This window comes from Lissotriton helveticus, chromosome 1_1, assembly GCF_964261635.1.
Source record: "Lissotriton helveticus chromosome 1_1, aLisHel1.1, whole genome shotgun sequence".
NCBI lineage: Eukaryota > Metazoa > Chordata > Amphibia > Caudata > Salamandridae > Lissotriton > Lissotriton helveticus.
This window is the reverse complement of record NC_136057.1, coordinates 907,662,291-907,678,489: the sequence shown is the minus strand read 5'-3', so window position 1 is coordinate 907,678,489 and position 16,199 is coordinate 907,662,291. Positions and strand designations below refer to the sequence as shown.

General features: G+C 43.0%; 1 protein-coding gene across 1 annotated transcript in view; it reads left to right on the top strand.

The window, feature by feature from the left end:
• PLXNC1 (plexin C1) overlaps positions 1–16,199 on the top strand; it is a 510,673-nt gene that overhangs the window by 174,473 nt on the left and 320,001 nt on the right. Inside the window, exons 5-6 of the mRNA XM_078676006.1 lie at positions 7,895–8,009; positions 8,097–8,253. Coding sequence (XP_078532132.1) covers positions 7,895–8,009; positions 8,097–8,253 — 272 coding nt within the window. The remainder of the gene's footprint in view (positions 1–7,894; positions 8,010–8,096; positions 8,254–16,199) is intronic.

Here is a 16,199-nt window from a genome sequence, read left to right as displayed (position 1 = left end):
AAAATTGGGTACTGAGCCCCACAATGTCACACAGAGAGACCGCAGAGAAAGGGTATCCCAAGGGGAAGCTATGCATAAGGGAACAAGAGAGTTAAAGGCTCAATAAAGGGAATGTGGGGTAAAGCACTTTGGAGCTCCACACTGTAAGACTGAAGCTAGGTACATTTCTCCCCCATGATTGCTGTTGCAGAAACAGGATGCAAATACCCACATGTAGATTATACATGCACAGGCAAAGTGTTGAGCTGATACCTAAGGTGAATGTTATTAAGGTAACTCAAAGACAGTACTCACAGTAAACAAGAAACAACAACTAAGTTGTCAGCTGTGCCCACGGATCCTGGCGATCAAACAGGAAAATGCCAGGCGGGAATAGCAAGGGTGAAGAACAAAGTATTCAGCCATGATAGACGAGGAGCAAGCAATGAGGAGTGCTTAACAGGAAAGAAGGGAAAACAAAGGTGACATTTGGCAGAAAGCAAGTAACAAATCATACAAGTAAGATAGAAGTTAATACAGCAGGGAAAGGATGGTAGCAAACTTGAAACTGGAACAATGGGAAAGGGAAAGAAAGCAGACACAAGGGAAAAGGTAAATATAGAAGGAGAGAGAGTGGCAGGGTGCATTAAAAAGTGCTGGCTCAGAAATCAAGGAAGCATGGTAGCACATCATGCGGTGTTAGTTCAAGAACAAGAAAACAAACAGCCACAGGGCATGGATCAGGAATCAAGGAACTAGGAAAAGCTTGAAGCTTAGGAATCAAGTTAGCACTGCAGGCAGTGCTGGTACAAAGTCCAAGGCATTAGCTATAGCTCAGGAACTCTGCAAACAAGGATAGCAGAGGCTCTGGAATCAAAGGGTCAGTCAAATAGGAACCCAGCTACAATGACCACTGCTGGGCCGAAGGAACTGGGGTTTAAAAGAGGTTATTGTGTTCACATGCCTCAGGTGTGAACAGGCTAGCACCTGTGAGCCACAGGTGTGCTGAATTCCTCCGCCCATCTGTGGCCTCCAGGAGTGGAGACGAAGCAGTAGGCAGGGAAACCCAGGTAATGGAGGTTTTAGCAAGAGCAAACTGGCTTCCACAGAGCACAGCATTCATCTGGAGTAAAAGGCTGCCAGGGTCCGCGTTACTCAGTCGCAACCGGACGGCGCCAGGGTAAGCCTGAATCGGCGTTCATGGAGGTATTCCCTGGCGTCGAGGCTGGCAGTACTGGACCACACTGAGCATCGACTCGCATGGGTCCAAGTTTGTACTTCCTCGGCAATTTGAGGTTTAGTGCTATAAGGCAAATAATTTGTTTTTGTCCTGATGATGGTTCCAATTATCCTCTAGGGGAACCAAAACGCCGTCGACTTGCTCATGCACCATATACAAACATATTTGATTGTGAAATTAATGTAATGGTGCAACTTGATATTTTCTGTGCAATGAATGTGTAAGCAGAAAAACGTTGTTTTGCCTTTAAACTTTCTCTACCACTTCCTCACCTGTACTTACCCCGCAAGTGTTGGGCACAGGCTTGTGTACCTCACAGGGGCATTGTGGAAGGTATTCTTGTTATATGTTGGATACTTGTTTATTGAGTAAACTTGAGTGACCTCTGTCCGGCTGGACATGTCACTCTAAAATATAGATTGGATTCTCGTCTATATTTATTGTTACTGCATTTTATCCTTGCATGGGACCACTGTTGTTTTACAAAATTGTTCCCCGAGGTCCCGAGCAGACTAATTGGGGTCCCTTGTTGTTAAAAAGACCACCAATAATACTACATAACATATGGTAGGACATAGACTTGGTAGGACATAGACAGATCAAGTAATGTGGCTTGGGAGATTCGGGGGGTGAGTCTTGGGTTTCCTAACCATCTCTGCAGTGTGCCCTATTAGGAAAGATTTTCAGCAAGCAGGTGTAGAGTAATAACCAGCATTTGGAGATTAGAGGTTTTGGTTGTGAATGGTGAGTATATGAAGTTAAGCATTTCTCCTAAAGCTCTTCAAATCTATCTATTCATTTTGTGCTGTGAAGACAAAGCTTGCTAATAGCCAGTAGAAGACTGCTAGATTGGATACATGCTATTAGAAACTGTCATCTGTAGGAATCTGTTACCTGCATTTTATAGATTCCAATCCAGTTAGACAGCTCACACGGTTATGTGCCTCTTGAAGTGATCAGGGTGTTAAAACTTGCAGGTCATAGTTCCATTTTTGGTAAGACAATATGGTGGCCAAATGCAGCTATTGCATTGAACGTATGTGTGGGGGTGGGGTGGATGTGTGGATGTGTGTATCTGTACGCCTACACTGGCATGCATATGTCTGTAACCTCAAGCCTGTTTTGATTTTTTTCTGTTATTTAACATGCATAGCAGGAACTTTAATTTTAAGGGGCAGTAGACTGCCTTTCAAAGGTCATTTGTGTTGTACCTGGACCATATAAAGCATGAGAGGCCTTCCATAAAACAATATATTCTTCAGATGGAAAACAAAAACAAAATGTGAGGAGGTGGATGATAGAAACATGACAGAAACCAGAAGGTAATTTGTATTTTAAGTGTTCCATCACTCAACTGCCCAACAATAGAAAAGGGAGCCTTCCAATATTTGACAATTGGATTTTTATGAAAATAAGTGAATGTTGATATGCATATTTGCAGTAAGAGGTCTGAAAGTCATGATTGCCTTATTAAAAAGAGAGCTAGGAAGTATGATGAACTATGAACACATATGTGAGGGATCTAAGTCTTGGCACACTTACTACTTTCTGCTATAAAACAAAAATGTACAAGGGGGAACATTGTGCACTTGTGTCCTACTCCGCATACCTATCCTCCCCAAAATACAGATGCACTATTTGAACAGGTGACCACTTGTATCTACCCTACTTTCTGTGTTTCTAATATAGCAAAGATGTTTTGAGATTGACTATGAGCCTTCAAGTAACGGATACAAAACTTAGTGAAAACCTCTTCTCTTATGGAAAAAGCACCTTGAAAGGTTGTCCTGCATCTGATCTTGCAAGAACCATCAAGTCTCTGCACAGCTGACAAAATACCTTTGTTGACCTTTGCCATATAGTGTGTGGGACAGAGAGAGAGAGGGGCTGCTCTAAATGAGTGCTTCCTAGGTTCAGAGGGACAAGGGCCTCATCTGAGATGAGCCCATGGGAAACCCAACATTAATGCTGTCAAACCCAAATCAGAGTCCCTCTACTCAACTTTCAGTTGGACAATGCAGTTATTGGAAGGGGGTGGGGTGGACGAAACCCAATAACCTTCTCTGAAGCTAAACCACTGTGTAGATCCCACATGGAAGTATAATGCCAGCAGTCGGTGCTAAAGAAACTGAATGGTCAGCAGATTCCCATGCTGATTACTTTAATGTTTCTACACCTTCAAGTAAAACAACGTCCACAACCATGTGTTCACTTTTATTTATTTATTATCCTGCTTATTGAGTGGTCAATTCCATTTATGTTTCTGTTTCTTAAAAATATCTTCATAAATCAATCCTAAGGTCAAATATCTCAACTGGTTAAAGAGGAATATTTTACACATTTCAAATGCCCACTTTTAATTGTTCCTCATGTTGAAATCAATTCACTTAAAGCGTTTTAGTGCATATGCCCCTTTTTCAGGAGTACTATAGTACTGATTCTGCAACACAAAATGGATTGAGTTGCTTGACCACCACTTTGAAGACATTGTAATTTTAATTTCCGTTTGTCCATGTTCTTTTACTGTAACATACATCGTAAAGGAGCTGGGGTGAATGGTGCACATCCCAGTATTTTGTGCTTACTAGATGCCAGCCAATGTATTTGTGTGTTCTTTGTGAAGTGCCTAGATCTTTGTGAATCCCTAAAATGATACTTATTAGAGGTTTAACCACATTTGCTGGCCCACTTTTCTGATTCTCCCCTAGGTATGATAAACTTTCAAATATGAATCAAAATGTATGGGTGCATAATGAGTACATTCCATATGTAACTTACACTTACACATACATTATATGCTTTTTCACCTAATGAACCACATATAACATATGCGGCTGTATATTCTGACTTTCTCCTGTCCTATCCTTTCCTCCATGATAATGTTTGTGTTAAAATATTTGTAAATCAGCACCAAAGACTTGATAACTGCTAATCACTGCTGGTCTGTTGTAAGAAATTGTGTTACTGGTTTGGGGGGTTAAACCTTAAGCCAACACAAAGTAGCTGTGGGTCAAACAAGTACATAACTGTACAGCAGTGCGTGGAAAAATAGTGAGGGTGAAAAAAGTAGAAGGACGCACGGAGTACCGACGGTCAGATCGGTGCTCCATTTACCTGCGCCATAGCCAGGTGAGGTGGAGCTGTTCTCTCCTGCCAATTAGGAAGGAGAATGGAAACATAGGCGATACCCAGGTGATTTCCTTTTTTATTCCTTTTTTCACCTTTCAGCAGTAGCGATTTATCTGGTCCTGAAGAATGCAGCAACTTGGGTCCATTTAAATGCAGAAACATGTTGACCTCACATTTGATATAGTAGATATTTGTTTGAACTACTATACTATCGCACTGATTTTATTATTTTGGAAGCAGAGAGGTACCAATTAAACATATTTTCCTCTTTCCTCTCCAATTTTAGCGTTTCTCACTACTTTTTTTACCCTCACTATTTTTCCACGCACTGCTGTACAGTTACGTCCACTTGCCCTTATATTTTATATTCACTGGTTTACCCATCATTGTATTCAAAATGAATATTTGAGTGGGTATGAGGTATTACCCTTCCAGGTGGGGATGAGCCCAGATGATGACAAGGGCGGTATCCGTAGTAAACTGATGGGTACTTTTTCCACGCGGAAAGTGTCCAACTGATCCAGTGTCACTATTCTCCTGTAGTCAGATACATGTCTAGTTAACAGAATGTACTTGTTTGACGCACAGCTACTCTGTGTTGGCTTGAAGTATTGTTATTGGGGGTTGTAGCTGTGTCAGGTCGCTAAACATCCCCTTGGACCCTCCTTCTCACTGTGTTGTTTATGGGGTTAAACCTTACTCAAGCAGCCACCACAATCCTTGTCACTGTGAGACACAAGCAAACACCAATTTAACCTGTGCTCAACCCTCTAGTAGTTTGGCACAGAGCAGTCAGGCAATGTCAAAGTATTTATATAGCACTTCAAACGTTAATAAATTTAAAACACTACACACAAAAAATCCCCCAACAATTTGAACAAATAGAGAGCAAAATGTATTGCATAATTTGACACCAAAATGACAAAAATCCCATCAATAGAACAGGAGGTATGCAATTTTAATGAGTTAGGTGAAAATAGCACCAAAAAGCAGAAAGCCGCACTCGGCGCTATCTGGCTATACAAGACCAGGAGAAGTCTCAAATTCTGTCTGACCATGATGAAGCATGGGTTGTATAAAGGGACCAGGTTAGTCCTGCTAAAAAGTTAACAATCTCAGTCCAGCACAAAGAGTCCTGTACGCATTGGAGGGGTGTACGAAGTGGCAGGTGTTGCAAGGGGCAGATAACTGCAGCAGACAGTCACCGATGTAGGAAGAAGAGAAGGCCTGGCGTCACGGTTGGTCATCACTGTAGTGCAAAGATCCTGTTGTCATCGCCAATGGTCGAGCTGGTGCTTCTCAATGGTGCTCCCCACAAGAGGTCGAGGCTGTGGCACGAAGGGTCGGGCTGACATAATTTCGCATTGGCGGGCTGTGTGAGAGACATGGTTTCAGTGCCTCAATTCACTTAAAGCGTTTTAGTGCATATGCCCCCTTTTCAGGAGTACTATAGTACTGATTCTGCAACACAAAATGGATTAAGTTGCTTGACTACCACTTTGAAGACATAGTAATTTTAATTTCCATTTCTCCATGTTCTTTTACTGTAACATACATCGTAAAGGAGCTGGGTGAATGGTGCACATCCCAGTATTTTGTGCTTACTAGATGCCAGCCAATGTATTTGTGTGTTCTATGTGAAGTGCCTAGATCTTTGTGAATCCCTAAAATGATACTTTTTAGAGGTTTAACCACATTTGCTGGCCCACTTTTCTGATTCTCCCCTAGGTATGATAAACTTTCAAATATGAATCAGAATGTATGGGTGCATAATGAGTACATTCCATATGTAACTCACACTTACACATACATTATATGCTTTTTCACCTAATGAACCACATATAACATATGCAGCTGCATATTCTGACTCTCTCCTGTCCTATCCTATATATTTGTGTTAAAATATTTGTAAATAAGCACCAAAGACTTGATACCTGCTAATCACTGCTGGTCTGTTGTAAGAAATTAGGTTTCTGGTTGAGGGGGGTTAAACCTTACTCAAGCATCCACCACAATCCTTGTCACTGTCAGACACAAGCAAACGCCAATTTAACCTGTGCTTAATCCTCTGGTAGTTTGGCACAGAGCAGTCAGGCAATGTCAAAGTATTTAAATAGCACTTCAAACGTTAATAAATTAAAAACACTACACAAGAAAAATTCCACAACAATTTGAACAAATAGAGAGAAAATGAATTGCATAATTTGACACCAAAAGGGCAAAAATCCCATCAATAGAACAAGAGTTATGCAATTTTAACGAGTTTGGTGAAAATAGCACCAAAAAGCAGAAAGCCGCACTCGTGGCTATCTGGCTATACAAGACCAGGAGAAGTCTCAAATTCTGTCTGACCATGATGAAGCATGGGTTGGATACAGGGACCAGGTTAGTCCTGCTGAAAAGTTAACATCTCAGTCTCGCACAAAGAGTCCTCTACACATTGGAGGGGTGCACGAAGTGGCGGGTGCTGCAAGGGGCAGATAACTGCAGCAGACAGTCACGATGTAGGAAGAAGAGAAGGCCTGGTGTCACGGTTGGTCATCACTGTAGTGAAAAGATCTTGTTGTCATCGCCAATGGTCGGTCTGGTGCTTCGCAATGGTGCTCCCCACAAGAGGTCGAGGCTGTGGCGCGAAGGGTTGGGCTGACATAACTTCGCATTGGCGGGCAGTGTGAGAGACATGGTTTCAGTGCCTGTGGACCCATTTGCAGTCGCAAAGAGCCCCAAAATCCAATTCAGCCTCTTTGAAGCCATACCAAAGGCCTAGGATCTAAAGGGCCCCGCTTGGGGGTCAGGGGATTGCTCCAGCTGGATCTGGGTGCTGTTTCAGGTGGTTGGTAGCCCCTTATGTCCCTTTGGCTCTGAACAGGAGACCAGCAGACTTGCCCTTGGAGTAACTCTGGCAGAATCTCCACAGGTCCAGACGTGTACTGAAGAGTTGGTGTCTGAGGTTCAATATTTATACCATGTGCCTCTTGGATGTGGGAGACTCTTCTAGAGGTTTCCGGTTAAAGTGCACAAGTTTCCTGACTCCCTTGACTCCACAGCAACTACAGAGTGTATGCAGCCTTTTGCGTGGATGCAGTGTGCAGGCTATTCAAGTGTAAATAGGGCTGTGCCCAGCTCTACCATCTCATCCTGTCAGTGTTGGCCCATCCAGGCACACCTAAGCTCTCTATTGTACGTGGCTGTCTAGGAGGAATACACAAAACCCAACTGTTAGCTACACCCTATCAGCAGGCACTAAAAGGCTAAGGCAGAACAATGACAAATTTCTAAAAGTGCAATTTAAAATCGGAATTTTCCATAAGAGAGTATTTTTCAATTCCAAAGATGCCAAACACAAACTGATTACCTGCTCCCATTTGGAAATTACAGCTTATTAAATGTAATAAGGCAACTCCAATGTTATTGTGTGGGAGAGGTAGACCTGCAGTAGTGAAAACCAAATTCAACACCATTTCACTACCAGGACATGAAGTGTTGTTTATACGTACGTGAATTCACTTTGTAGTTTCTAACTATTTTTTTATTTCTAATTTTCAGTTGCACTTTCCAGGGTGACTGCGTGAATGGAAACAACACAAATTACTGGGTTAGTGTTCAGGAAGGAGCCAACAAATGCCTTCAATTCCACTTTACGCAAAGTCCTTCAACAGAGGTATAACGAGGAAAGTTTAATATTCATTTTTGTGTGTTCTTGCCGATGCTGGTGTCCAGCCTCTAATTTCTATTTTTCATTCAATAGTTAAATGTCACAGTTTATGCAAATTTTACTGAATTGGGAGATGGATCTACACTTTGCAGACTGAAAAACACAATAAGCAACAACAAGATTTGTGAAAGTTCAACACCATGCCCATCATCATGGTTATGTAAAGTGCAGAATGAATGGATGTCCAATGGTATGTATTTTTAACCTCTATTTCTTGTTCGAAATTTCACATTTAGAATTACCATTTAATTTGGGTAAATAAGTCAAAATTAGTATGAGTGTAAGTCCACTTCCTCATCAGTATACACTCCTGTGTCAAATTAAACCCTGACTTCATGTTATATACGACTATAATTGGTTAAAGTGATTAAAATAACAAAGATCTCATTTATCAAAAGTACAGGTTTCTCTCTGCACAGTAAGGTACAGCCAGGTTAACACAGATGCACGCATTTGTAATGATTCCCAGTATTAATTAAGCAAATACAAGGAAATCTCTGTGAAATAGATCACCAACAAGGCAGAAGCCTATTAGCGAATGTACACCAAAAATGTGCAACATTTCCTTCTCAATGGGGAGAGTGGGCAGAGTGAGGAACCAAAAACAGCCCTAGCAAAAATGTTTGAACCAGCCTTGCTCCTTTAGCCTCCTTTCACTCTCTTTCCATCTACCCAGTCTCCCTCTCTTCTTTCTGATCGCATTCCCTCTAAATGCCCAACCTTCACTCTCTTTCTTATCTCTTGAAAACCTCTGCTGCCTGCTGCAATTAACTTTGAGGAGCTGAGAAAACCAAGAGCATCCCCGGTGATCCTGTGAGCTTTGCGCGTGATCATTAAGACTTCACTCCATGGGAAAACCCTTGAAGAAGGACCACATGGTCCGAAATGCATTGGGACAAACAAAATTGAGCTTACCTCTTAATTATCAAGATACATTTTCTCCATCTATGAGCACAGCATAATTGTTGATTCAAACTTGAAATTTGTATTGAAAAGAGTAGAAGAGTTCTTTCAAACGATGGACATGTTGAATTTATGTTTTAAATGAATCAAGTAGTAAATTGATTTAAGTTTTTTATGAGCAGTGAAAGTGTGTTCTACAAATTTATGAAGCCTGGATTACAAGATATTAAAAATATGTGCTCCATGGGACTAATCCCAGCATAAGGATCAACTATCATCACAGGACAAACTTCAATTTTATATATTAGGAACCTTAGGCATAAATCTCTGGTCAGACCTGCATCTTGGGGCAGTTCCTAATGCTTGGACATGCCTTTTTTCTTCTAACACATTGCATCAATTAGTCATATGAAAAAGAAAACAACGTTTTTAATTTTTGTCCAGCGCTCAACTCTGCAGCACCATTACAGCCTTTCCCACCCCTCACAAACCATAGATCACCCCTAGTGGTGATGGAGGAAATGCAGTTTGGTCAAAGCTGAGGGGGCGCAACGCTGCACACTGAACGTAGAGCCCTGGCTGGGTAATAAGTGCACAATGTTCTCCTGAATACTTCTGGAACACTACTGCTGTGGATATGACAGTATGGCCCCTCCTGAAGTTCTTGGTTGAAGGAAACCACCAGAAAAAACAAACCGACAAGGAAACATGAACAAAAGAAGCATTTTACTAAGATCACCCAGTAGATGGATAGTCTTTTCAGTCAATCAAGAAGTGAAAACTCCCCCTAAACATATAAGAATCACATATTTATTGAACACTATATTCTGGTTGTTCTTCTATCATGTTTAACATAGGTTCAGATGGAAACTGATGATAAGAGTCAGAAATATATAGTTTAATTGCTAAAAAATGAAAGACAAAAACGCCCCAGGATTAATCTGATGAGTAATTACAAAATGAACACAAATTGCAGTTGAAATATTACTGCCAACAAATGAATAGGAGGAAACCAAGAGACTGCCAAACTTTTCACTCTAGAAACAAACGGAGGAAAAGTGGATCTTGATTTGTCAGATTGTTCCTTCGTCTAGACTTTAGGATCCAGTATATGTTCAAAAAACAACTGTTTATATTTCTGTAAATGATTCAAGCAATCAGTAGCTGTAGGAAATAAGGGGCCAATTTATGTATTAGCAGTATAGTTACTCCATTGCAATTGTGATGCAGTATCTATACCACCAAGATAATAGTGCACCCACCAGATTTATATGGTGGCAGACCTTAGGTTTAATCACGGTTGAGACTACGCTGTCTCCATCTTGATTAAACCCTTCTGATGGCCTTATGGTGTAAGGGCCATTGGAGGCAGACTTCTAATTCCACTCATCTAATTTATACGGGCAGGACAAGAGGTCAGTTGGCAATGCCTGTCACTGCCAGGAAAACCCTGGTGGTAAGGGGCAGTGAAAACAGCTAAATGCTCCCCTCGAGAGAGGTTTCCCATGGTGGGGGAAACATTTTATTTTCAATCAGAAAAAACAGCTTCAGCGTATCATTTTTTAAAATAAAAAAGAAAACAGTTTGGTGCAGTACTCCGTCATGTTGACGGAGCCTTGCACCAAACTGTAAACAACATTACTAAGAACCACTGTAATGGCAGTTACTGCAAATGCTTTAGAAATGACTGCCAACTCGGTGGTTATTTCTAAATTTTGCGGGTGGGTAGTTTTGGCCTGACGGATGTTAAGTCCTCCTTCCAGCCAGCAGAGATTATGGTATGCCTGCAATTAAATTGGGCCCTAAATTGTCCATAAGGGGACAAGAAGAAAGCAGTTTGGTGGAAATCATGTATTCAGAATAAAGGTGAAAACTTAGTAGCAGTATGAGTTGCATAGTTACAAGGAAATTCTGCAATTAGTAAAAAGGGAAGCCTGATTATCTTGAGTTGCATCATAGTGGCACCACAGAAACTGTTCCAAACTTTGATTTGCTATCTCTGTTAACCAGAAGAAACAGCTTATTACATTTCTAATGATTTACATGGAGCCTTCCAACAAACATATTGAGACCATAGGTCAGAAAATTCATGGAGCTGAAAAGTGTCAGTCAAAAAACATGAAGCCACTTCTCCTGCTGCAGGTAACTTAAATAAAGGCGAGAAATAAACATCTTTAAAAAAATCCCCAGTAAAAAAAATTTTAAACTCTTTTTTATTGATGTTATTTCAAATACAATACTTACTCAACCCATCATCACATAATCTTATAGTGCAATTTTCAGGTACATTGGCAAGTCTGTTTCATGTCCTTGGCACGTGGAAAAAGTGTTCTCTTTGGTATGCTCGATACAAGCATTGTATACATGGAGCATTAGTCCTCCTCTGGGCCTTTTGTGAGAACTCACGACTCACTTAGTTACACCTTATGCTGAGAAATTGCCCATCCACCAGCTTAAACACTTCACAGTTCTCTTCGCTGTTAATTGCGTACCATGTGCATGTGCCCAACACAATGCTATACATTCTTAACTCTTCCTCCCGCAATCCACATTTTTAGTCCTACTACCTCCCATTTCATGTCTGCCTTCCTCCCCATCATGGATAGAATATCAAGGTTGTTTAGGTGGGTTCTCGCGGGTGCGCAATCAGATAGCATGTCAGCGGGGCCCATATGTCCCTGGGCCTGGAGGCCACTGGCAGTAGTTCAGCATATGTCCCAAGTTTTTCTTGGCAAGTTACCAAATCATCAACCGAGGTTTTGAATTTGGGCGCCCGCCACCTCCCCCAGTGGCATGCCACTCTCCTTTTAGCCAAAAGCATTGCCAATGCAACAAACTTACGGTGCTCTGCACGCATCTCCTTAACATAGCCTAATAGCGCCATCAGTGGTGTAGGGACAACTCGTGCGTATATCATCTCCGTCAAAGCCTGAAAGACCTGTTCCCAATAGGCATAAACCCCCGGACATTCCCACGCCAAATGGAGAAAGTCTGCGGCTGCAGCTCGGCATCGGTCACATCTATCCGAGTCCCTCAGGCCAAATCTATGCATTCTGGCAGGTGTATAATACAATCTATGTAGGAACTTATAATGAATTATCCAAAGCCTGCTACTGGCTGATACCTGTTCAGTTTGCGCACACCAAAATTCCCACTGGTCATCAGTCAGGTCAAAGCCTAGCTCCTCTCCCCACTTTGTGCGGGTCACTGTGTCCTGGACTACGCTTTGTGTGTGCGCTGTACGGTATGTTAAGGATATTATCCGTCTAGCTGACCCGCATTGAAGCATCAGTTGCAGCGGTGTCAAACTCTGTGGTTTGGCTGGGAAATCTGGTGTCAATGTTCGAATCCCCTGCCTAAGTCGGATATACAAAAAGATGTCCATTGGGGTCTGTTGTGCGTTTTGGAACATCTATTTCAGGGTTCCAAACTGGCCGTTATGGTATAAGTCCCCCCATTAGCAAATGCACGCACGCTTTTTAAAGTTATAGAAGATGACTTCCCGCAGGAGAGGCATGTTTGGGTGGTAAGTGAGGGGTAGCAATGGAGAATAGAGCATGTGTGTATCCATCAGTCGTCCTATGTACTGCCATGCTGCAATTGTGCATGTAAGGGTTGTCGGCAACTTGTTCCTAGTCCCTACGGTTTCATATAAGGGTACGGGATGTGCCAACCAGTGTTCCGCCGCAACCTGTGGCATATAACGCGGTTGCGCTATCCAAAGCCAGGCATAATGGGCCTGCGCACTCATATAGTATAGTTCGAAGTCTGGAATCCCGAATCCTCCCTGTGAGTAGGGCCTGGTCATCACACTCCATTGTAGTCGCGGCTGTTTACCACCCCACAATAGTCTTATCAGTTCAGATCTCAGTGTTTTAAAGAAGAAGGTTCGGGATGGAATGGTATATTAAGGAAGAGATAGAGTAATTAGGGGAGTATCACCATTTTAATCAAGGAGGCCCTACCTGCCATTGAGAGTGGCAAAGCTATCCATCATGTCACGTAGTCCGTTATGCGGCTCATGACTGTACCATAATTCAGTCTCATTAGTTCCTCCCTGTCCTTCGTAACTCTGATCCCTAAATATTTTAGCTCATCATCGCACCATTCTATCGGATAATCAAGTGGGAAGGGGACCGTCGCTGTTGTGAGAGGGAAAATATTCGATTTCCCCCAGTTGATCTGGATTCCCGATAATTTTCCAAATACTATAAATTCCCTTAGTATTGGGTTTAGATTCTGCTGTGGGTCTCGAATGTACAGAGTGATGTAATCGGCATATAAGGATATTAGTATTTGCTGCAAATTACACTTCAAGGCTTTGTCATTATGGTGTTGCTGCACCCCTGCCGCAAGTGGCTCCACCGCGTTGGCAAAGAGCAGCGGGGAAAGTGGGCAACCCTGACGGGTGCCTCTAGTGATCTTAAATTGCGGCGAGGTGTGCCCATTTATAAGAACCTTGGCTCCTGGCTGATGATAATGAAGCTGGATCCACGAGAGGAAAAGGGGGGGAACCCATCCTAAGCATTACACCAAAGATGTAGTCCCACTCAATAGAATTGAAGGCCTTCGTGGCGTCTAAGAACACTGCAGGCATTGGCAGTTCCTGGGAGACATTATTCAGGATGGTAAAGAGTGTCCTCAGATTATGGGAGGTGGCCCTCCCGGGCACAAATCCCAACTGATCGGGCAGGATCAGCGTGTCCATCAGCAGACTCAGCCTGCTTTTGTTACTGGGGGCTGATATTACTGCATCGCTGTAAAACCGGCCCCCAGTAACAAAATCGTCCCCCACCACTTCAAAACTGACCTCCACCATTCCAGCCTCCCGGATAAGCACCCGATGCCTGCTACGGTCAGTCCGGCCCTGTATGTGTTTTATAATACAGATGCAGCTAATCTGCAGAGGGAGAGCCGGCGACAGCTTGTGTATCTTCTGAAAAGTGTTCTTTTGATTGACATGAAATATGTACATTAACTTGTCGGACAGGATCGAGCGACATTCTTTTAAGAGATTTATGGACTCTTCTTCCATTGGGACTACCTTGGATAACTTCCACTGCCTTATAGTTTAGTAGGGGATATTGCAATTTACTAGTATTCCTTGCTGTGGTGTATGAGCCATGGAAGAGCATGTGAGAGGATGTGTCATGCACATGAATCTTACTCTTTCAGTTAGTGCATAGATTTCCATAGACTAATGACTGCGATAGGAAGAGGGAGTGTGTTAGTGAAGAGCTTGATTATATTGGTTTCTCGTTTCTGTCATAATGATCCTGAATGGGTCTGTTTGACCTATCTGTGGATGACTTGTTTTCCATGAAAACTAATTTCTGTCAGTGATGGGCTGGTTGATCGACTGGTGCAGTTGCCTATTTCTGTTTACTTGGTTTTTATAACAGCTAGATTTAGACACCAGGCTCCAAGTACATGCACATACACCCCAGGCCAGCCCGGCTCAGTTAACGCACAGCCTCTTTCTCATCCTTGTGCACTCCTCTTGGCACGGGCTCCAGGTGGAGGTTGTAGGAACATCTGTGGTTCAGTGAATGGTCAACGCCTGGGCTCTAGGGCGGTCTCAGAGCTCAGGGGATGAACTCTTTGAGGTGACACACCCATGGGTCTAATTCACGTGGATGCCTTTCAGTCGTGGATCTCTTCCCCACACTACCACTCCACAGGCACACAGGCACACAGGTGCATTGCAGATGAGCTCGTCAGCACTTTGGCTCAGGGGAGCTTTTTAAACACAATGGGATAGGGAGCACAATGCTGCTCATCCCAGCACAGTTCACCCATTGCATTCTGGTAAATGCTGTACATAAACTTTGAAGTAAGTGTACTGCATGTGCCAGACCCTCCCCCCTCCCCCTTGTGTTTAAAAGGTTCCCTTGAGCCAACGAGCTGACTAGCTCACCTGGGAAGTGCCTGTGGTCCTGTGGAATTGTACCGTAACCTGTGAAGACTAGGAAAGCATTTCAGCAACACCGATGACTTTCTCTGCTCTCTACTACTTCTGTTCTCTACTGATGAAGGACTGAACCCAGAAACACATGTCTAGAAATAACAGACTACCTGCACCAACTTTGGTGAAAAACTGCAGCAACTTTGAAGTAAGCGCACTGCATTTACCAGAACGCAAAGGGATGAACTGTGTTGGGATGAAAGGGAATGTACTCCCTCCCCCCTGGTATTTGTAAAAAATCATTAACCCCTTCCGTGCGGCCGCGATTCCCCCGTGTGCGGCAGCCGCACGAACAGGGCGGGGCCGTGACGAACCCCAGCCGTCATCAGCACACGAGCACGTGGAGCGTGACGGATGGGGTTCGTCACCAGCATGGAAGGGGTTAAATAGTCTTGTATAGCATTTGGAAAGCAGCACATGAAAATAACACTGACATCGTGAGAAACGTAAATGGAAAATTAACAGCGAGATGGCTATCACTCAAAATGACGCTTGTAAACCACCTCCCCATTCCTGTTCACCACTTCTGGTTTCCTTCTCAATGGTGCAGTTCAAGATAGGATCATGTCGCCTTGCAGTTTTTTCAAAAATAAATGAGATTCTGCCTTAGCTGAATTTGCTGAGTGTGTGATTCTATTTAGTCACTTTTTTCATGCACTATATCTACAATGCCATATTCTTGATAACAGTTGTGGTGTCTGAACAATGTCATTCATTTCTGAATAATGTTCTATGAAGTGGGCCAGCCAACCTTCAACTTTCACAGGGGTAGAGAGGAAATCGGAGCCATAAAGTGTTTCATTCGTCCTCTGTGACATCATTATACTGACATCACCTGAAGGCTCATACATATGTACGTTCAGTAGTTACCAGCAGACGCCAGAGAGCTCTGTGGATTTCTCAGTTCTTGCAGAGTGCTCCTGACAGGTCAGGACAGAGGTGTGCTGAGAGAGCCTCAGCAGTAGGATAGCAGTGCATGACAAGCCAGGACTGAGATGAATCACAAGAGCTCATTGGATGTCAGCACAAGGCCACAAGTGCGTATTTCAGTGCACCGGTGGTCTTTGGAAGCTCTGGGATTGGCTGATTTCAAGGATAGCAGTGCGTGATTGGTCACGGTAGAGGCGCACTGTGAAAGCTCTCTAGATGTCTTGATAATGAGATACCAGGTCGGTGCAGGCCATGATAGAACAGCACTTTGAGAGCTTAAAAAGTAAAGTGGCTTACTCAATCTAAGTCACATTTTCAGTACAGTTAACATGCTTCAT